The sequence below is a fragment of the Giraffa tippelskirchi genome, chromosome 7 (assembly GCF_054371585.1).
Source record: "Giraffa tippelskirchi isolate mGirTip1 chromosome 7, T2T-mGirTip1v1.2.pri, whole genome shotgun sequence".
In the NCBI taxonomy this organism is placed as follows: Eukaryota; Metazoa; Chordata; class Mammalia; order Artiodactyla; family Giraffidae; genus Giraffa; species Giraffa tippelskirchi.
The window spans coordinates 35,133,026-35,156,108 of NC_137281.1; the positions used below are offsets into that span (position 1 = coordinate 35,133,026).

The 23,083-nt window shown below is 40.8% G+C and overlaps 1 protein-coding gene across 4 annotated transcripts in view; it reads left to right on the plus strand.

Annotated features, from left to right (window-relative positions):
* The first annotated feature begins 344 nt into the window (after window positions 1–344).
* CSNK2A2 (casein kinase 2 alpha 2) overlaps window positions 345–23,083 on the plus strand; it is a 35,639-nt gene continuing 12,900 nt past the window's right edge. For 2 of the 4 annotated variants that reach the window (XM_081511746.1, XM_081511745.1), the window contains exons 1-5: window positions 345–814; window positions 1,599–1,710; window positions 9,784–9,885; window positions 12,530–12,580; window positions 21,960–22,019. In XM_081511746.1, the coding sequence (XP_081367872.1) occupies window positions 711–814; window positions 1,599–1,710; window positions 9,784–9,885; window positions 12,530–12,580; window positions 21,960–22,019 (429 nt within the window). In that variant the 5' untranslated portion in view covers window positions 345–710. Of the gene's footprint in view, window positions 815–1,598; window positions 1,711–7,019; window positions 7,305–8,462; window positions 8,580–9,783; window positions 9,886–12,529; window positions 12,581–21,959; window positions 22,020–23,083 lie in introns of those variants that run through there. The other 2 variants (XM_081511747.1, XM_081511749.1) reach the window with 2 other exon arrangements.

Genomic DNA, 23,083 nt, shown 5'->3' on the forward strand with positions numbered 1-23,083 from the left:
AAGGTCACGACAGGGTCCGTCCAGGAGGTTGGGGTGGGTAAATTCTGGATGACTAAAGGGCAGAGCGTTTGGGGCAGGGGTCTCTAGGGGAGTCCTAAAACGATATACAAGGCATAAGGCTCTAGGTCCGCAGCCTGCAGGTGGGGTCGACCCTGTGGTGAGCGCGGCGGGCCAGACCCAGGATGGGGAGATTTGAAAGTGGGCCTCGAGGGGCGGGGCCGGGGCGGGGCCGGGCCGCCGGGCGGGTCCCCCCGCGCTGCAGGGGGCGCTGTGAGGCTGGGCGGCCCCGGGCCGGGCGGCGGCCGCTCCTAGTGAGCGCGGCCCCTTTTCCGGGTTTCCTCCTCCTCCTCCTTCTTCGCCGCCGCCGCCGTCGCTGCCCCTTTCCCGGCCGGCGGCTGCCGCTGCTGGTGCCGCCGACAGCGCCGCCGCCTCGGAGCCGCGAGCCGAGCGGAGGCCGCCGCGGAGCGCGAGCGCTGCCCGCCCCGCCGCCCCGCCGGCCGCTCCAGGGCCGGGCCGGCTCGGCCGGCGCCCCCCGCGCCCCCCAGCCCGCCCGCCCCCGCGGGCCCGGCCTGGCGCGGCCGCCCGCCGCCGCGCTCCTCCTTCTCTTCCTCCGGCGGCCCGCGGCTCGCCGCCTCCTCTGCCCGTCGCCCCGCGCCCCTCGCCGCGCCGCCACCCTCGGCGCCCCGCGGCGCCCCCCGGTCCCGCCCGCCATGCCCGGCCCGGCCGCGGGCAGCAGGGCCCGGGTCTACGCGGAGGTGAACAGCCTGAGGAGCCGCGAGTACTGGGACTATGAGGCTCACGTCCCGAGCTGGGGGTAAAGCCGCCGCAGCCCCCCGCCGGGCCCTCGCACCCCCATCCCCGCCCGGCCGCCCCCCGCCGCAAACCGCACTCATCCCCCGCGGTCTGTCTCCCCGCTGGGCCCGCGCCTCTTCGAGCCTGGGGTGGGAAGCAGACCCTCCCCACGATATTCTCGTCTCCCTTTCCCCGCTTCTCGTCCCTTCTTCTCAGCCGTGCTCACCCCCTCTCGCCCCGGGGAATGCTCTCTTACTGACAAGTGTAGGGATCCAAAGACCAGAGCCTGGTGGAAGTGAAGGAGTAGCCCTTCCTTCTCACGCGTTGGGGTTTCTGTTGGGGTGGGAAGTCAGCATCTGTCCTCTTGAGCTATTAAAATTCTCTGCCTTTTTGAGGTTTTTGAAATGAGGCTGGGTGGGAGGAAATTTTTTAAAGACGTCCAGGTTCTCAAAGCCGGCGCCGTCTACCTTGCGAGAGTGAAGTAATAAGGCAGGTGCTGTGGGCAGAGGGGCACCTGTGAGCCTCCAGGATGGATGCTCTGCTCACCTTTCTAGATTGGCTCAGAGCCCTACCTTCCCACCTTGTCTCCCCCAAGTTATGAGGGACCAGTTAGGTTAGGAGCTGCGTCCAGTGAAAGGAGCCAAGTTTATGTTGTGGATTTCATTTAGGGAAAGAGTTATGGCATGAGGTATATAGACGCTTCCAAGTGCTTGATCAATGGAAGCGCCTGGATGGAGATGTGTAGTGGGCATAGGTTTGGTTTATCCTAAGTCCTGGCATTTATGTGTGCTTCTTGTCTTTCCTAGTAATCAAGATGATTACCAGCTGGTTCGGAAACTTGGTCGAGGAAAGTATAGTGAAGTATTTGAGGCTATTAACATCACCAACAATGAGAGAGTGGTGGTAAAAATTCTCAAGGTGAGTGTCTTATGAGTGCCATTAAAATTTCTTTTTCACAGGTCAGAAGGATACAAACCACTCCAACCACATTCTAGAATGAGCAGGACAAACTCATTTTACAAACCTTCTGCCCTATGTCCCTCTGCTACTCCTCCCACGCCGTTTCTGTTTGAACTTTTTTTCACACAGACCTTTTTCAAATCTAAGCATGGTAGTTCAGGAACATCCTTGTTCTGAAATGTAATTATGGGCTCCCAAAGTGAATATTCCAAAGAGCCTCCATTTGTTACAGACTAAAGAGGTATTCACATGCAAGAAGAGCCTCTTCATGAAGAGCCCAGTTGATCCAAAGGCTCCTTGAGCACTGAATTTGTTATTCTAGAAAGAAAGATGGAAAGAGTAGCTTCAAAGAGGAGTTTGAAGCCTGAGTAGAGGGAAACACCTCAGTGAATAATTGCTTGTTTTTTCTCCTTTGGTTATAAAAGTTTCAGATGGGGTACATACAGTGAGCCAACAGGGCCAGGGCGGTTCGTAGTTGCTTATCAGCCAGTAAAAGTGAAGTTGGGAGCAGTAGAGAGTACACTTATAATCACTAAAATAATGATTGGAACAAAACAGCCTGAATCTGGTTTAACAGCCTAAGTTTGTAAAAGATACACACTTTTTCATCTTTTGAATGGAGGCTTGATATTATTAAGTATGAAGAGTTGGCTAAATTCTCTTCCAGGTAACTGATTGTGTAGCTTTGATAATGTTTTACAGGGTTGACTAAAAAATAGTACTTAGAATCTGTGAAGGGTATTCATCATTGCCAGATCATTTCATTTGTGTGCATGTCATTTAGTGGAATCTTGAGATGACCAAAGAGCTAATTAATATCAGCACTTTTACACAAACAAGAGTTCCAGTATGGCCATTTTGGAGAGGCTCTGTGGATAAGAATGTAGAATTGAAAAGCTGTTTTTGTGATCTTAAGTAGACTTAGGGCAGCTGTGTCCCTATTTAAAAAGAGGGGTCAGGCTTGGACTGTCTGAAAATTGCTTTTCAGAAAAATGAGCGACTCTATTACTCAGTACCAGCCTAGCCTAGTGATAAAGAGACAGGATTACGGTTGAGAGAAATAGGCAAGTTACTTATTTGTGCTGTCAGAAACGCTGGGGGTAAGAAGTGAGAAACTGATACTGAAAAGATGGAGGTTTTGACTCTCCTCTTCCCTAAATATGAATTGCACCTACAGAATCATGTCATCTTTTTTGTTGTTGTTTTTCTTCACAAGCATAAATATTTTAAAAGGTGCTTTCTTCAGAGAAGTCACCTGGGAAAGCCATACAGCTTTTTTCTTAATATATTAGCATAAATGTTTTTACTATAAGCTGCTTAAAATCTCTCTAGGAAGTAAGCAAGGCATAAATTGAGGTTAGGAATATCCACATTCCATTGTTGTGCATTTGAAAGAATGAACTGCTGACGCTAAAGCAATTTCAGAAAAATGTCTGAACTTTCATGTGATGGCAGCATTTTTAGAGTAAGCATGCAACTTCCTGTGATATCTTTTTTGAAAAGGAACAACATTCAGGTGTACATGGAAGTAACAGTATGTTCAGTTAGAGAAGCATCACATTGCTTTTTGGTCATCCTTGTAGAGAACTTCGTAGCCTCAGTTACTAGATGGTTTTTTCCCTGCTCTGAAGATTCACAGGATATGTTTAGGGAACCCTGTATGGAAGCCTAAGGTTATATTTAACCAACAAGAAATGTAGGCACAGAGAAACATACCTGACATCACTGTGTTGAAGTAACCATCAGCCAGGGCTCCTGTTTCTTATTTCTCCCAGTCTCTTACTGCTTATTTTGGCATTGGGTTGTAAGATCTTAACATTGAGCACCGAGTAACTTCCACTCTTCTGAAATAAGACTTGGGAGGCCCCTCTGATGTTCCAGCTAGCTAAGTGTTGTTTCTTCTATATTTTCCACACAAGTCCTTGTCAGGGTGCAGCCCACACCACCTTGTTTCTGCTGATGAAAAGTACACTCACTTTTGTTTTTCAAAGCACTGTGACATTTCTGTCCAGATTTTGTTCTGTCTGAAGGATGGGGTAAGAAACTAATGATGGTATTGTTGGCTTTTCTCTTTCTGACAGGCTGAATTAAAGTAGATTAAAAGTACTGTTTTTTGTTTTGTTTTTTTTTTTAAAGAATAGGGCCTTTATCCAAAGTTATGTGCCCCTATTCAGATAAGTCAGAGTTATGACTAATACTACTATTGTCATGTTTGGCCACAGGAAATTAGTTCCTTAACATAATACCAGTTTCTCATAATTTGAAGGACTCCAGAAAAAGCTTGCTCTTCATCTTGGCCTACTGGATTTCAGATGCAGGAAGGAACTTCTGTGTTGATGTGCACGTGGTCACTGAGACAGAGTACATTCCTTGAGGACAGGAACGGCCTGCTTTTTTGGTGAACGTTTCCATCCAATGCTTTCCAACATATGGTTGGATGATGAATGACTGCAGAGAAATTTCTTATCTTTTCATTTACATCAGTAGATGTCTAAATATTAATGAGAGGTTTTAGGAATTTAGAAATTGGTGGGCAGAATGTTTCTGTCTAGTGTGAATTGAGATTCTGAAACCAAAATCTTCAGAGAACACTTCCCAATCAATAGGGAGGTTGTGTCTTTTTTGACAGAAATTGTTTTGAGGAGGGAGGGAGGATGGTAAGGGTTAATATAGCAGGACGGAAAGCCAGTTTCATGCCTAAAGTTTCATCTTTGATTTTGAAAAATCAATTTTTCAGTACCTTTGTAGTACCTTTTAGGAGAGTGTACACAGAAATAAAAGCATCTGGCCACTTTGGACAACTTTTAGCATTTGTGAGCATCACCTCTGTTTGTGGATTTCATCTCTTCTTGAAGTCTTTGGGAGGCTGCAAATTCAACTATTTTCTAAATAGAAGTTAAAAGCAATACCAGATTTTAAAAAACAAAAGTGCGGGTTTTTGGACCCGTGCTGCAAGTACTGGAAATCCTCATCTTAGGCTTCCTGTTGGTACTACTTCATATAGAGTTTGTCCGTTCCCTGCACCCTCCCCCCTCCCACCCATGCACCCTCCCCCCTCCCACCCAAATTAATTATCAAGCTTCTAAACAAAGAGTGGTAGTAATACAAGTTTAACTTTGTACTGTCAGGAGTTAGTGTTAAAGATGATTGATCCCAAATCCTTTTCAGTTACTTCACAGTGAGCTGGTGGCTATGGAGGTTTTAGGAAAGTGATGTTTTTTTCTATTTATACTTTCTCAGCTGGTAGGTTGTTTGCCCTCCATTTGCTTTATTAGGCAAGTGTACCAAGATATCCACTATGTGAAATGACATTAATGCTAATATGTCTCTTGGTATAAAAAGAGGATTGTTAAAGTATTAAAAATAATACAGATTTTAAAAATTGTGAATGAGTCAGTGCTGTATCCAATGCTGTGGGTGTGGGGTCGGAAATTGAGAGTGTGGTCAACCTGTGAAACAGAATCACAATAGGGGAGCATAGATATTATTAGAACCCAAACCTGTTTTTACAGATAAAGCAAGACCCAGGAGAACCTGTAATTTGCTCAGGGTCCCATGGCCAGTGGGATAGAAGCATTGGGTTCATGACCTTCTGTCCCTGCTGCAGAGTCTTGGTAGATGTGAGGGGCACAGCTGGGACATCAGCTGGATGTTCTGAACTGAACTGGAAAGATGGACAAGCATGCACTATAAGTCAAATGGAATTTGTTTGTTTCTAATGATTTTTGGAGGTGTTCTTCTGGAAGGAAATACCTGATGTCAGTGGATTGCTGCTTGACATGTGGGGTAGATGAAAGCCCGGAGAGCTATAGGGACCCAGACTTGGCTTCTCTGGTTTGTATCCATAGCAGCATATTTAACATGTAGTGAAATGTTACTTTTGTTTCTTGTTTGACATCATAAGGACCAGTGTTTCTATACTTTTTTTTTTTTTAACACATACAGTACCTCCAGGTCTCATCCTAATCACTTGCTAAGAGGGCAGAGCCAGTAGGAGAAAGGACTCTACCATACTCTCTGTGAGATGCCAAAGGCCTACTATGTGCCTCACTGTTTTAAATTAAAAATTTTTTAAATCCTGAGCATAACAATTGCCCTCAAGAAATTGATCATGTATTTGGGAAGATGAGAGTTGAAAATCAGGGAAATTTGTTGTGAAGAAGAAACACTGCACAAATAATGTTGATATTTAGGTCAGTTGCAGTGGATTCTGCCAGGGTAATAAAATAAAAGCCATCGTCCAGACTGAGCATTCTTTCTGCTCTATCCTATAGTCCTGACAACCATTGTTCGTTGTAATTGTTTATTGCAGGTGATGAAATTAAAATCTTAGTGGGCCTGCTGTTGATTTGGTAGTGGAACAAAAGTAATCCCAGGTTTGAAAGTTTGAGCTGTGTTCCTGCCTTCCTTGAATGTATCACTTCAGTTGTGCTTGGAAAGAAATTAAAACAGGATTTTGCCTTTTAATATTGGCTGGGATTTATTGAGGTCATAATTCTTAATGCCTTTTAGCAGACATTAGCTTGCAAATTCAGTCACAATTAAATGCTAGTAGTTGAAATCATTCTCAGATCTGGCTTTTTAAAGATCAGCTCTGAGTAAAGAAATAGGACAGGTAACTGACTTTATCAACTTTCTTCTTTCTGAGCAGCCATCACTAAATTGGTCTTTGTTTTAAAATGTTTAATGTTGCTGAATAGGGAAGGAGAAGCAGGACCACTTTGAACCAAGACTCTGCTGACTACCTGGGACTCTTCACCTGAGGGCAGAAACCTCTTGCAAAAAATCTTTTTTTTCTTTCTTTTCAGAGCTCTTCAACAGAAAATTTTAAAGGAGTTTTTCCCCTTTAAATGCTCTCTTTAGGTGTATGCTGAAATTCATTTATTATTAAAACTTGATTTAATACTTTAATTTCTTTTGTTTAGCTTTTTTATCTACTAGACTTTGAGTATAAGTTTTTTTGTTTTGTTAACAGCTAAACTGATTCAGTTAGAGCCAGATATTCTCTGAATTGGGATAAATGAACCTTAGGTGAGAGAAGGGCTTTTAATCTAGCATGCAGATGAAATGTGAAATGGTGAAATTGTGAAAATGTATTTTCCACTTTAGTGGTGGCGAGTGAGTGTGGACAGTGGGCTGGAGGGTCAGAGCAGCATTATTTCTGTAAAAATTCATGGTCTGTTTTCCTTCATATGCCAAGGAGCCTCCGTTAAAAATGCTAACTTTTTCTCTTGAATTCTGTTTATAGAATGTAAATCATCGCTGTCATAAGTATCTGGGCGTTCATTGGTTTTTTGGCTTCTGGAGGTCTCTCAGGTTCAGAGGAGTAAACTTGAGGCTAGAGAGAGTTATCTGAAGCCTGATTCCTGTAGAGACTTGGTGCCCCTGCTTTGGAGGGTAGTATCCTGAGCTTTTCTTACAGTCTTTTGGTCTTTTCTCAGTATGTGAGGACTCTAGCTGCAGTGTGACTCCATTTTGCCACTTCAGATTCGTTCTGCTGTCCCCAGTCTGACAGGTGACGATTGGGCAGTCAAATGCGCTTCACTTGTTCTGTGAGTTACCTTTAGACATAGTGAAAGATATGTTCATCTGAACTGGATTATCCAGGAACTGGGGGCCTGCCTGATCTGTTGCTGAATAACAGAACAAGGCCAAGGCTCTGTATGAGACATTGTCATGGGAGCAGCTTATTCAATAGTTACCTGGTACTTCTTCACTTTTAGAGCGAGAGGGGGGTTTTGGTGAACACGGGCTTCTGGCTATTGTTTTTTTTCTCCCTCTGCTGCCACTCCCACAGATTTGTAACTGGTTTCCAAGAGCGGGTGACAACTCTAGAATTTGTTGGGGATTGGTAATTCAGTGGTTAGGATGCTGACCTTCCATTGTGGCAGGGCACAGGTTTGATCCCTGGTTGGGGAAATAGATCTCACATGCCTAGCAGTGTGGCCAAAAAAAAAAAAAAATAGAATTTTCGTACGTTGAATATACTGGTTGCGTTTGATTTTTCTTTTAACTTTTTGACAAAATTTCAGACTACTGAAAAATTGCAAAAATTCCCATGTATCTTTCATGCAGATTTCTTAAATATCCTTTTCTCTTTTATTTATATATATACACACATATGTTATACATACATATATGTATGTATGTGCTGATATATAACTATATTTCTTTTACTTAAGTGCTTGAAAGTATGTTGTTTATCCTTAATTTCCTGTATTTCCTAAAAACAAAAGCAATTTCTTACATAACTCTGTGCCATGATCAAAAATCAAAAATTAATATTGATGCGGTGCAGTTAGTTAATCTACAGCCTCTGTTCTCATTTGCCAGTTGTCCTTATAATGTTCTTTATAGCAAAGGAAAATCCCAGATCGTGTATTACATTCAGTTGTTATATTTTTTTAATCTGGAGTAGTTGTTTAGTCTGTGTGTTTCATGATATAAACATCTTTAAAGCTTGTAGACTACTTATTTTGTAGTATATCCTTCTCTGGCTGTTTTCTGACCAAGTTTGTACTTGATGTTCGAGTGCTTCACTTTTCCAAAGTATTGAGTTCTGTAATTATGAAAAAGGGAAATGGTAAAATTCCTAAGTGGACATGGAGAAAGAACCACAGTAGCCAGATCTGTTCTACTGAGAATCCTGACAAAATGGAATGGGCACAATTGCGGCAGCTGGCTTGAAAGAATGCAGCCAGACTCCAGTCGCTCAGTTGAGCACTCTCTTCAAGGTGATGCAGTGTTCTATGTTTTATAATCTCTCTGTTCTGTGTTCAAAGCTGTAGCTTGGTGACCAACAAGAGAGGATGGTTTCTCTGACTTGTGTATGTATTATGTTTCCACTTACCCCACTGCCACCACCACCACATAGACACAGTCTTTTTCCATCTTTTCCGTCGTGGCTAATCCATTGGGCTGTCTTTGTCTTTGCCCGTGCTATTGTAACAGTGTCTTGGTGAGGCAGTACTCCTTTTCCTAAGTTAAGATTCTCCCATGGCCACACTTGGGAAATGAAAGCACAGCGGCTAAGGGTGAGGCCTGCAGAGTCAAACTGACTAGATTTGAATCCTGCCCCTGCTCTTTACTATTAGCTGTGTGATCCTGGGCAAACAGCTCAACTTGGCTGAGTCTACTACATAGGAATTTTGTGAGAATGAAATATGAAAATAATGGACCTAATATTTATCGACTGGTTCCTATATACGAGTTGCTGTTTAAGTACTTTATAAAGCATAATTGATTGTGATAATGCTTATTTTTCTAGAGCTACTTTTATTCTTCTTCAGACTCTTTAGCCCATTTATGACAAATAACATGCATAATGCTGACATTTTTGATTAAGGTTTCCGGTTTGCCTATCTAGCAGATTGAAAGGTTAGTGGGTAGCAGGGATTTTCAGTCACTCCTGTGTCAGAGATTGGTCTTTTCCTTTGCTGATCCATCATCTCTTCCTTTAGGAATGGGGTCTGTTGGGAAGTTTTACAGGCTCTGAGCTGATTTCAGAGTCTAGATATTAAGGAAATGGGAGTGGTGACAGGAAACGGGAGCCAGCAGCTGGGAAACAAGTTTGTAACTTGATGTCAGTGAACTGGTCTTCACTCCTAGAAGACAAAATTACATGCGACCCGTTGGAAGAGCAGGTGTCTTACCAGTTTGTTTCGGTTTTTCCATTTATGAGTGTATGATAGACAGCTGTTGAGAGCTATAATGTTTTCCATTGGGCAGTTAACTAGTAAACATTTTATTTTTAAAGTATGACATAGGCATTCAAAATTTCATGTGTCCTAAATGTAACTAATTAAAAGATTTGACATGTAAGCTATATGAATCTGTGAATTATTTCACGTAATCTTAAAAATTATTATGGGCAGGCCCCTCTTAAACCTCATTTTCTTCCCGAAGCTCTTCTAATTTAGACATGCGCTTGGGCAAGATAGTGCAATAGCCATTTGATACAAACATTGTTTTAAAGTTTTATTTATTAACTTCAAAAGGAGTCTTACTTCTGATTACTTTTGTGTATTTAAGCCAGTGAAGAAAAAGAAGATAAAACGAGAGGTTAAGATTCTGGAGAACCTTCGTGGTGGAACAAATATCATTAAGCTGATTGACACTGTGAAGGACCCTGTGGTAGGTGCCTAGTTGTTGAAGGGGAGAGAAAGAGTGTGTGTGTGTGAGAGAGAGAGAGAGAGAGAACCTGAAAATAATGGGAAGCATCGTTATAATGTGGGAATGATCGTGTTTGTCTTTACTACTAAACGATTTTGAAAACCAGAAAAAATCTTGGTGGCCCAGTGATACTACCACTTTTATGGAACCTTAAACCATTTGTAGAAAAAAAATCCCTCTCCCAGATTTATAGCCTCATTATTTTGATTCAGTCCACAAATGTTGGCTTCAGAGCTCCCTTATGCTCCTGCTTTTCTCCCAACTTTGAAAGTTTATTACTGCCAATTAACATTATTTTACCTCACTTAAGTAAGCCTGACATTTGAAAATCTGGGTTTACAGAAGGAGATAGGAAGTGTGTCCATGTGGACACTTCCGTGGAGAACTGAACAGATCACAGACCCCTTGAGGTCACTGTCTTGCTGTTTCTCATACTGGTCTTTAATTCGGCTTCCACCATTAGGATTCACATGGTATATGCAGATGCAGTTTAAATATTTTTGTTAAAATGCTTAATTTTTAGCCATTTAAAATGTGCTGTTTAATTTTGTTTTCTCTTTTCCTCGGAAATAACCTTAAGTGTTTATGATTAGGCAAGCTTCCCATCCAATTTCTGTGCTTTTACCTCTTCTACCTCAGATGTTTCTGTGTTCTCCCATGATAGCTTTTTAAGAACATCTTTGCTTCTGTCTGCTAAAGACATTCTCATAATAATATGGCTAGCACACATTGAACACTTACTATGTGCCAGGCATTATTCTGAGTGTTTAATGGAATTATGTCATTTAATCTTTACAACAGTCCAGTTGGGTGGGTACCATTATTGTCCACGTTGTCACAGTGTACAGATAAGAAAACTGAAGCCTGCAGAAGTTAAGTAAATTGCCCAAGATTACAGTTTTTCCTTTGGATCCTAAAAAGATTGAGAAAGATGGTTACATGCTAGATTATATCTAACTGACATTAAAAATATATCCCAACCTGGGCTTCTCAGGTGGCGCAGTGGTGGAGAATCCTCCTGCCAGTGCAGGAGACGCAGGAGATGCGGGTTCGATCCCTAGGTCGGAAAGATGCCCTGTAGAAGGAACTGGCAACCTGCTCCAGTATTGTATTCTTGCCTGAAAAATTCCATGGGGTCACAAAAGAGTCAGACACTGCTGAGCACATGCATACACACACACACACTAGTTCCAAAAGTAGGAATAATGACTGTTAAGTGGATGAACATTAAAGGTTTAGTATGTTTAAAAAAATATATATATATCCCAGCCTTATCAGTTCAGGTTGATTTTACAGTGAGTAACTCTGGACTGCATGATCCTTGGAAATGGCCTGCATTGTGAGCCAGTATGTAGTTTTACACCTAGTGCATCTCTATTTTGCTTTATATGTGTGTGTGTGTGTGTGTGTGTGTTAACAAAACTTAGCGATTCCTGTCATTATTTTTGTAATGTTACTTAAAGCATGCGTGTTTTACATGATACGTAATACAAGTAAATCAAAGTGAATGAAAACCAACAGGGAACCCTCGTCCCCTAACTTGTAGGGGGACAGGCTTGTTCCTAGCCTATACAGAGATCTGGTGGTCTTGTTGAAGCCTTTCAACGTGGGGCTAGCGAGGAATCCTTGGACTGCTCCTTGTTCTGGTAAAGACGTGCATGCGTGCACTGTGGCCTGTTTGCTAGGTAACTTTTACCTACTTCCTTGAGCAGAACTGCACAGCCATGAAGATTTCCATGATTTTATTTCTTCCTATAGCCCTTTAAGCCCCTGCTTTTCTCTCAATTTTGAAAGCTTATTACTACCAATTAGCATTATTTTACCTGACTTAAGTAAACCTGACTTTTGAATATCAAATGTTGATCATTTTTGTACTCATTACGTTAAAATTTATAGTGCTTTAAAAATACTTGATTTTGCAAAAAATATGTTTTTGGAGGGGAGCACGTCTTTGAAAAGAGACATTCTCTAATTTTCCCTAGCCACGGCATAATTTCACATTATACCTTAGTGACAATCATAGACTTGGGAGTTGTTGTTTTTTTTTGATTGTGGTAAGACCAACGGTAAATTCCCAAGACCTATGATAGTTCTGTAAAATGTGTCTGGTTCATTAAAGCAAGGTGGAAACTTACTACTCTCTTTGTAGTTGGCAGGCTGGAACACTGCAGAGTATATACATCTTCACATAATGTGCCAGACCCACTGACAGGTTGGTCAGAGACTAGACTCCTAAAAAACAAAAACAAAACCTTTATAATAAAAACTGCAACCATTTACAAAAGTAAAATGAATAGTGTAATGAACCTCTTTGCAATCATCACCCAACTTGAGCTCAGGTTAATCAGCTTGAGGCACTTTGTTTCATCTATACCCTACCCACTTCCCCACCACCCACCATCCCCAATTGTTTTTTTTTTTCCCCCAATTGTTTTAAAGCAAATTTCAGACATAACATTTCAAGGGGATTCTTTCTTAATAGGCTCTCCCTAATGAGTGAATCTCTCTTTCATCTTAAGTGGGATTTGGGGATGGGCCAGTATGACAGAAGCAAATTAAATTTATTGTTTGAATACTTATGAAGCATTAATATTCTCTCTTGCAGTCAAAGACACCAGCTTTGGTATTTGAATATATCAATAATACAGATTTTAAGGTGCGTATATGCTGTTTCTTTCTGGCATGGGGTTAATGGGGAGTGGGGAGGTGGTGATAATTACTGTTGATACTCTGGAGCACAAGGGGACCAGGAAAGGTCATTGCTGAGAGCAAGAGATAACATTGGATGGATTTCTTATAGCATTAGTACAGGATGCAGAAAGTGGTTAGATTCTTGCAGTTGATGAAATTAAGCATTACTCTTTGCCTTGCTTACTCTGGGAATAACTACTAGGCTGGGTCTAAGTTAATGCCTTACCTATAATGCTCATGTTGTAGACATGATGGGTGGATGTTAATTTTAATTTTCATAGGAATCTTAACATTCCTGATAGGAAGTGATAAATGGATACAGAACTTGTGTGAAAAGAGTCAGTATTGTACCTTGGATTCAAGCTATCAAATGGTGTGTGTGTTCATGCACACTGTATACAAAGCAAATGATAAGAGTCACAGTGCTTCAGAAAAGCCCTATTTTAGAGTATTTATATTTATTCTGTTTATAGTGCATGTTAGTTTAGACTTTAAAGTGTTCTAAAAGCGTGGTTTTAAGCTGGTTTTTCATGAATTTGTGTTTATTGTTGTTCAACACTGCAACCTTCTGATAAGAGATCAGACATACTGAGCATGGTAGAGCATAATATGAAATCCAATATAAAAACAAATAGTAGTGTTGATTTTTAGGAGCTTTTAGGTGATTATAATTCTTCATCAGTGTGGAAAAGGCTTGTGATTTTGTTGTGGAAGTTAGGAAAAAACCCAGTCAGCAATTGAAAGATGCTGTGCTAATGGGGAGTGATCCTTTTGGGTGAAAATAAAAGAATTTTATCCTCACATTTACTTTTTCTTAGGTAATCACTCTAAAATAAAGTCAATTAGTGAAAATATGCACAAATGGGTATTATACCTTATAAAACAGTAAGCAGGTTTTATATTCGGTACAATCATCCCTTGGTATCCATGGGAAATTGGTGATTGGTTCTAGCCCCCCTCCCCAGAATACCAAAACCCAAGGCTTATATAAAAATGGCATTTATGTTAAAATGGCACAGTATCTGCATGTAACATATGCACATCATTTAAAGATGATACTTTAAATCATCTCTAGATTACTTGTTATACCTAATACAGAGTAAATGCTGTGTAGGTAGTTGGTGGAGCACAGCAAATTCAACTTTGTGGAATTTTTGTTTTTTCAATCCATGGTTGATTGAGTCCTCGAATACAGAGGGACAGTTGTATAGCTTTTCCCATATTAACAAGTTTCCTTGTGATGTAACTTCTTAAAGGTGAACTCTGAACAGTGGGATATATATTTCTTCATATTTCTGCTAGCACAGCTAGCAGAGCAGTGCTTAGCTGGTAGAGTGGTGTGCTGATACATGTAACTGATCACACTTTTGCTATGAATGACTGAGGTTTATTAAGAATGTCCGTGATTGGGAATGTGTGTGTTTCTTAAGAAACAGGCTTTAATGAAACCAAGCATTTTTGTAATGCAAAAGTTTGAAAGCTTGACTTAATGGAACTTCATAGTGAAATCCCTTAGGTTTCAGTGCCCCTGCTTCCTTAATGAATTTTTACCAGTTATGTAGCCACACATGTAAAAATTTTACTTCACCATTTTTGTGTTTCTCAAGTTGACACCTGCTCTGTTGATTTAATGACATACAGAAGATCAGTTTTGAATTCCTAGAGAAATCTGACTTCATACAAAGGAGATGTTTTGATGACATATATTCTCTAGGAGCTTCCTTTAAAAGGATCATGGGGAATTGATGTTTTTTGAGGCTTGCATATCTGAAAACATCTTTATTTTATCTTCCCAATTAATATATTGGCCATGATAGAAAATTCTAGGTTGTAGTTAAGAATTGCCTCAGAATTTTGAAGGGATTGTTCCAGTATTAACCACTGAAGCCACTGGTTTCATCTTATGTGTGATCTGCCTTTTTTTTTCTTATGAAAGCTTTTAGTATTTTCTCTTTATTCTCAGTCTCTGAAATTTCACAGTGACGTGCTTTCATACGGGTTGCTTTCATCCTTTGTTCCGGGGGCTTACTGGGCTTTTTAGTCTAGAAACTCATGTCCTTCCGTTTTGGAAAAATATTTTTAATGTTCTTTTCTTCCCTTCTTTGTTCTCACTTTCTAGAACTCATTCAAATGTTAGACTTCTTATCTTGGAACTCTATTTTCTTCTCTGAATTCTTAAAAATAGTATTCTGTTCTTTTCTGTTTTATGTAATATCTTCTATTTTCTCACTGAGAATATGCCCCCCCCCATTATGTTTTCTTCTTCATGTCTTTTTTTGTTTTTCTTCCAAATTCCTTTTTGGGGGGTGTTTTTGGTTTTTGTCTCTGTTACAGTTGTCTGAAATGTCACAGGCTTTGAGTGCCCGTGCCTACTGTAGTGTGAATGAACTTTCTGACTACTGATTGTCAGCGCTTGTCTCGAGGATGCAAGCCTGGCTGCCAGCATCTTAGTTGAGGAGAGTTATAGGAAGTGCCTTGTGGACTTAATTTCCCCTTTCCATTGTGGTGTTGAAAACATTTTCTTACTTGCAGTTCAGTCTCTTTGCCCTTTTTCAGTGATACCCGGAGTCACCAATTCCTGAGCCTTTCTGTAGTTTTTCAGTGTGAAGTGTTTGCTACTTACTGGGCCCCGTCTGCTGGCAGAATGTTGGCAGAATTCTCAGCTTTTTTGGTCTGCTCAGTCAATTGGACATCTGTTTTACAGCTTCAAAATTGGTTGTCTGTTCCATTCTGTTAGTATTGTGGGTGAATCCCCCCCCACCCCAGTTCTTTTACAGATATTTTTGAGGAACTTTGGGAAGAAGCAGAGGTAGGGATGGGTTGGTTCTGCCATGTTATTAAACTGGAGGTCCTTTTTGAATGTTCAAGCCATGCCATTGTAGTCAACTTAAAAGATCTTAAATATCAGGTAGCATGTGTGTGTTTTGGAAGAGCATACTGTAACAGGAAAATCACTTTCTTTTCTGGATAGTGTAACTGGCCATAAGTGGGGAAATCAGTTGATTTAATGTCTGTGTTCTTCAGACTTTTTGTTTTGTCATGTGTCCATCTTATTAGGAAAGGTTGTTTTTATTTATTTTAGAGTCTTTCTGATTTTGGTATCAAGGTTATACCAACTTCATAAGTTAGATAACTTTTCCTTTCTGTTCTCTGAAAATTTACATAAAATGGGAATGATCTAGGTGGTAGGTGTCTTCTGAGGTGGGGAGAAGAGACTTTGGACTACCCTTTCCTTTTTAAAATATACTCGTGGTTAAAATTTTATTCCAGTTTTGTATATCTTCCTAGGTCTGTTGAGATAATTATTTCTAAAGCTGTCTAAATTATATTCACATAAAGTTATTGACAGCATTCTCTTGGAACTTAAAATTTTAATGTGCCTGTAATTATGCCTTTCTTTACATTTGTAATATTGTTTGTACCTTTACTTTTTTTTTTTCTCTTTTTTAAAAAACTTCAGATTGCTAGAGATTTCTTATTAATGCTAAAGAATCAGCTTTTGGTTTGCTCAGATCATTTTTGTCAGGTTGTTTATTTCATTCTGTTTCTGCTCCTGTATTAATTATTTTCTTTCTTATTTTGGGTTTTCACTACTTCTCTTGTTAATTTCTTGAATTGAAGTCAGCTCGTTTGATTTGTTTCTGTCTTTCTTGATTGGTAGTAAGTGTGCTTTAAGTCTAGACAACCCCAAGCACCATTTTAGCCACATTCAATGGTTATGTAACTCATGCCTATATAGTTTTCAGACTGCTGCTAAGTCGCTTCAGTCGTGTCCGACTCTGTGCGACCCCATAGACGGCAGCCCACCAGGCTCCGCTGTCCCTGGGATTCTCCAGGCAAGAATACTGGAGTGGGGTGCCATTTCCTTCTCCAGTGCATGAAAGGGAACAGTGAAAGTGAAGTCGCTCAGTCGTGTCCGACTCCTAGCGACCCCATGGACTGCAGCCTCCCAGGCCCCTCTGTCCATGGGATTTTCCAGGCAAGAGTACTGGAGTGGGGTGCCATTGCCTTCTCTGACTACAAGTACAAATTACAAATTTGTGGATTTGGAATTTTTCCCTCAAACCTTTTTCGCTTTGAAAGTTTAAAAATCTATTGAAAATTGAGAACAGTAGCACAGTTAATACCCTTACATTACCTAGATTACTAGTTGTTACTATTTTGCCACATTTGTAGCTATTTCTCCCCCTCCTCCACCCTCCCCTCTTTATCTTTTTGTTGAAATTATCTTAGAATACAGTTGTTGACATCATGATACTTCACTCTCAGATATGCCAGCCCTGGAACTAGGTAGGCCATTTTCCTACATAACCACAATACTGTTAGTACTCTCAAGAATTTTATATAATAATGCCATCTAATATACAGTATAGAGTTTATATTCAAAAGTTTCCCAGTAATTATTGTCCTGGAAATGTCCATTCAGGATCCACTTGGCTTTTTTGTTTGTTTTGTTTTTTAAATGATTCTTGGGACTTCCCTGGTGGTTCAGTGGTTAAGACTTTGAGCTTCCACTGCAGGGGGGTACAGGTTGGATACCTGATTGGGAAACTAAGATCCCACATGCCCGCATGGCATGACCTTCCCCCCCCAAGTCCCCCCAAAAGATTCTTTTAGTTGTTTCTTTATTGATTGTATTGTGTCCAGAAAACATGATCTCTGTAATTTTGTATTTGGGATTTGTTTATGGTTACTATGTGGCTTTGGTACATGGTCATTTTTTATATCAAGCTTGGTAATTTTAGATCTTATTCAGATTTTCTATGACCTTGCTGGTTTTTTTCCCTTGATATTTTATTTTGTGGTGGTGGTACTGGTTTGGTCAGTTTCTTGTTGAAATCATCAGTTTTGATTCATATATGTCAAAATGATGATAAAAGATACATGGTGATATTTAGAATAAAAGACAAAACTTGAAAACAAGTGAATAGGAAAAGCCATTTTCTCGAAGTTGGAATGAGTAGTTACAGAAAACTCCCAAACTCAAAATTGTCTCAAAGAAGCTAAGGTACTGTTTTAAGGTAGAAAGAGTTTTTGTTGAGACATCGGTCTCAGTTTTCCATGCCTTTGGGAAAACGTAAATAAAAGTGAATATGCATTTTAAGTAAAATACATATCATTTGGGCATTTAAAATATTTGTAAGACATCCCAAATGGATTCCATCTTGAGAAGATAGTAGACCCATATTAATCCGTGGAAAATGTCATATCACTCACATAAAATTAGGCTTTGACTGTCTGATTATCTTGAGGCCTTGTTAATGCTGTTAAGATTTGATGTGGAGATGGTGCATATCCAGACTAAAAGTTTCCTTAATTGGGGGAACAAAATTTACTTTTATTATAGATGACTGACATTTTGTTATTTCTCTGTAAGGCATTTTCAGGTAATTTGTGGTAACTTTGATGTGCTTGATTAATGATTTGTTCTGCTTCCTTAAATTTCTAAAGATGCTGTCCTTGGTTTCATTCTGGATTTTGGGATTGTGTGTGAACAGTGCTTGCTGCATTTGACACCTTTCACTTTCACACTCCCTCACTTTTTCTTCTCCCTTCTTGGGGACCACTGGTTTCTGGATGTAAACCAAGCTGGGTATGGCAGGGAATGTGCAGACTGTGTGTGTAAGATGAGAGTTTGCTGTGTTGGTGATTCCCATGTCTGGTTGCGAACCTTCTTGAAGTGAGAATTCCTCTTGAATGACGGTTGTCAGGAATGGAGGCTTGGAATCTGAAGCTGCACTGTGACCAGACCTCAGGAACCGTCTGTGTAGACAGCATGCGTGAGGCCCCCTTGTGGCCACTCCTTCCTGGGTGTTGGTTTTACACCAAGACGGCACTTTGATTCTCTTAAGCAGATTTCATTTTTCCCATTCTTCGTCTCAGACTTTCTGAGGTTAATTAAAAGTTTCAGGAAATTTCTACTTTGGGCCCTTTGAATAGTCCTGGTGTGTAACTGACTTCTAGGTCAGTGCCAGTGTGTTTGAGGCTTTGGAACCAAACTAGGATTGGTGAATAGTTTCTTCCTCAGCACCTTTGTAGACTTCCAGGAAGCGTAGGGTTGTTCTGTTTTTCATAGGTCACTTACTTTATGAAAATGTAAGTAAAACTAACTTCCTGTCAGTATTTGGCAGTTGGTTAGTTAATGTTCTCCACGTAGCTAAGAAGAATGGAGGAGAAGTGTGGTTCTTGTGAAATTTCCCTTCCTAATTTGTCATGAAGCCTTAGTACTTGTGTTTCTTGAAGGCGGTTTTAATTTTGTTCCATTGACTAGTGAGCATCATCAAAGACATATTTATTGACTACCTTCTATGTGCAAGCACAGAAATGCCACACGTGGTGTGAGGTATATAAAACATGTCATTCTGCCATGCAGGGACTTAGAATATAGACAGAGTTGTACCTGGTTATCAAGTTTGTACCTTGACATGCTTGGTTGGGGGAGGGAAAGTTCAGAGGTCTTGAGTCACCAGATCAGTGACTGCCAGCAGCCACAGCACCCATTCGACCCCATCAAGCATATGCTGTGTGATATGCAGGGGTGGCAACATAGGCCTCGGCATGTGGGCAAAGTGAAGAAGCCTCTCATTGTTCATAGCAGAGTGAGAAAGTATCTTGAGAATTTCAGGTCACTGCCAGTACCCAAGTGCGGAATGTTAACTCTGGGGACACTGCTGCTGTGTGAGCACCCCAGAGAACAGTGACCTGCCCGGGGATTCAGAGAAGGAGGAGACCACTGTGGGCTCTGAGGAGCCCGGGTGGGATGGTTATGACTTCACCGGCTAAGGTAGCAGGGCAGGCATTCTAGATTTGCCAGAGGGAAGAACAGAGGTGAAAAACACAGGTTTGTTTGATCAGAGTGGGGAACTCCTCGGGGCTTCAGTGAAGAAAGAGCTACAAAAGCTGGAGGAAGCCCAACTCTAGACTCTTGAGTCCTGTTACAGGTGTAGTTTGGTCTCCTCCTTCCCAGAGCTGAAAAATGAGAGGGAATGTCAGTCTGTCACTCAGGACTTTGTGATCTAAACACTATAGTCAACAGGTGTTTTTTGCATCAGTGTTGCATTAAAAGTGATATTGGTTGGAGTAGCTGGAAAATACAATGTTGGCAGTCGAAGGACATTTGTTTTATGCCTTACGCCATTGCTTGGTATGGATACCACATGGTACAAAAGGAAAGCCTTCTGTGCATGATAAAGATCCAAATAATAGCCCACATTTGTTTTCTGGAGATAGAACATTCTAGCCTTCTGAGGCTTATTAGAAAATGCTCTTTCCACTTTCACGGTCTGTTTATTGACTTGAGGTTCAACTTGGCACCATCTCTGGGTGTGATCTCCTTAACTCTCAGAGGAAGAGCTGGTTTGGCACTCAAGGAGATGGTATCCCCGGCCTGTGTCTGTACATACAGGCTGTCGGTTGGTGTGCTGCTGAGAAGCCTTTCTTGCTCTGCAGACCTGGGGGAGAACAAAATGCCTGGGTGTTTTGTTATGAGTGAGTCTCTCCTGAGCAGAAGTAGTGGCATGTTCATGCCATTGGGCCTGAAAGTGGTTCAGTCCCAAGCAGGGTCAACCTCCAGTAGTGGAGCAGCTCCAAGTCACCACCAGTATCCTCGAAAGGATGTTTACATTCTCTGTAGGGCTCCAAGTGAATCAGATACTCTTACTAAACTGGAGGGAGAGTTACTTATAAGGGGAAATTTGAGAGAGAGACTAAGTCCTGGTGTTAGAAAATGTTAGGTTTGATTCTTGGCAAATTTGTTGTTTTTCCTAAAAAATTTTTTCGAACAGGTAGTATGTTTACATGGATCTAAAATATTAATATATGGGCTTCCCAGGTGGTGCTAGTGATAAAGAACCACCTGCCAATGCAAGAGACATGAGACATGGGTTTGATCCCTGGGTTGGTAAGATCCCCTGGAGGAGGAAATGGCCACCCACTCCAGTATTCTTGCCTGGAGAATCCCATGGACACAGGAGCCTGGTGGGCTACAGTCCATGGGGTCACAAAAAGTCGGACACAACTGAAGCAACTTAGCAAAATATTAATATAAAGCGGTACACAGTGAATAGACATTCTTGCAAATACAAATACTCATATGTAGTTGTAATTTCCCCCCCCTTTTATACTGACACATTGTATATACACTGTTCTGTTCCCATTGAAGAGAGTCCCTACATGGCTTGAGTCTTCCAATAGAGAAACAAAAGAGGTTCGATAAAGGTGTACTGATTCATTTTATAGAAGGTGTGGCTTGAACTGATGGGAAAAGAGATTTACTCTGAATTTATTGTCTAAATAATAATACAGTTTCTGACAGGGGTTGGTGATTTTTTAAATGAACCTGGGTATGCTAGATTCTATTCTGTCTCTTAGAAATTGACATTTAAAAAAACAAACAAAATTCTCAGTCCAAAACAAACTTTGGATTACCAATTATGAAAACTGTCATTTGTGTCAGTTAGGCCTGGAATCATTTTCAGAACATGTATCCATCCCTCCCTCCCTCTTCTCCTTCTTTTTTTTTTTTTTAACATCTCACACTACCACTCCTCCCCTGCGCCCCAGACATTTTGCATCTTTAGTTACCATCAGTTTTTACCTATAAAGTGTTCTTTTTTCCAGCTTGGAATTGATTTTTGGAGGATTGGAGAGGTTTTTGTTTTTTTTTTTTTTAGTTAAGTTTCTTGCCATCTCCACACCAGTACTCTTGCCTGGAGAATCCCAGGGACAGCAGAGCCTAGTGGGCTGCTGTCTATGGGGTTGCACAGAATCGGGCACGACTGAAGCAACTTAGCAGCAGCAGCAGCAGCAGCTTGCCATCTCCAAATGCTATAGCAGTTCATTTTCCTCGTGCTTCATGAGCAGACTGACTGTCTTGCCACCATTTTACCATGTGGGCTGATGAAGTTTTTCAGGTTCTTCTGTCCACTCGGAACTCGGTTCTCTAAAGTAAACTGTGGTGCTGCAGTGGGGCTCACTTGTTTGAAGTTCATTAAGAATATGAGGACAATTGGACAATTTGGACTTCACCTTTATAATAATGTAATTGTGACTGTGGAAATCATGGAGCACTTACACAAGTTTTTAAAAGATCCAAGTTGGTGTAAATGGTTTTTTTGTGTTTTTTTTTAATGCCTTTGGAATTCCTTTCATTTTTTCTTCTGAAGACTGAAATGTTAGACCTTTGTCTTTCGTCTTTGCCTTCATTTGTTCCAAATCAGGTAGCAAGAGGTTCTGGGGTTCTTGAGTGACATAAGCACTAAGTTTACAGAGAATAATGACCAACTTCAGGATAGCAACAGGCAGTAAGACTAAATTAACTTTCTGTTTTCCGAAATCCATTTCAGCAACTGTACCAGATCCTGACAGACTTTGATATCCGGTTTTATATGTATGAACTACTTAAAGTAAGTAACAGTCATAAACAGTGAATTTTTTTCAGGGTTATTCATTAAAGGAGTTTTTTGAGAGGACATAATAGAACTCAAGAAGAATAAATCTTGACGCCCAGAGAATTTAATGGGTTTGAGGTGGGGGTGGGTGGATAACTTATTGAGGCCTTCATTGTGGGATCTTTACATAGAAACTTTCCAGTGGACCTGAGAAAAATGGCCAAGTTAGGGGTACTGGGGACATTATACCAGAGGTTAGAATCTCCGTCTTCATAACTCTCGTTGGTTCTTGGTTTTTAATTGTTTTGTTCTTTGCTGTTTAATTAATTCTTATTAGTTTTCATTACATATCAAATCACCCAAAACTTAGTGACTTTTAGAAAACAGTTTATTATTTGCCATAATTCACTGGATTGGATGGGTGGGTCTTTTGACCTGGATCAGCTTGACTGGGGCAAGAAGGTCTAGGCTGGGATGGCAGCCGGCGTAGCTTGAGGTCTCATCCTCAAGAAAGTTGGTGTGGGCTACTTCCCGTGGTGGTCTCATCAAGTCCCAACAACAAGAGAGGGCAAACCTTGATATATATATGTAAGCCCTTTTCAAGCCTCTGCTTTTGTTACATTTGCTAATGCCCTATTGGCCAAAGCAGGGCATGTGGCCAGACCTGGATTCAAAGGGTGAAGTAGTAGATGCCACTTTTTCATGGGCAGAGTGTTAAGTTACATCATGGAACGACATACATACAAGGATGGTGGACATTTTACAGCCATCCTATTCTTGCTATTTCTCATAGTCCCTTTCTTATATGAGACAACCTACCCTGTAACCTACGTGTTTAGCCTTGGCTAATTAACCTGGACATGCAAGGAGAAGCGATGAGTGGATTTTCTAGGAGACTTACTAATCCCAGGACTGAAATTTTCAGGTATTATTGATTGACAAAGGAATGATCCTTTTTAGTTTGTCTAGGTAAAAACTTAAGTAAAGAATTCTAAAAAGGTTTGTAAAATGGAGTAGACTAATGTTTTTTTTAGGGTCAGGGGTCACTAAGAATCTAATGAAAACTATGAGCCACCCCC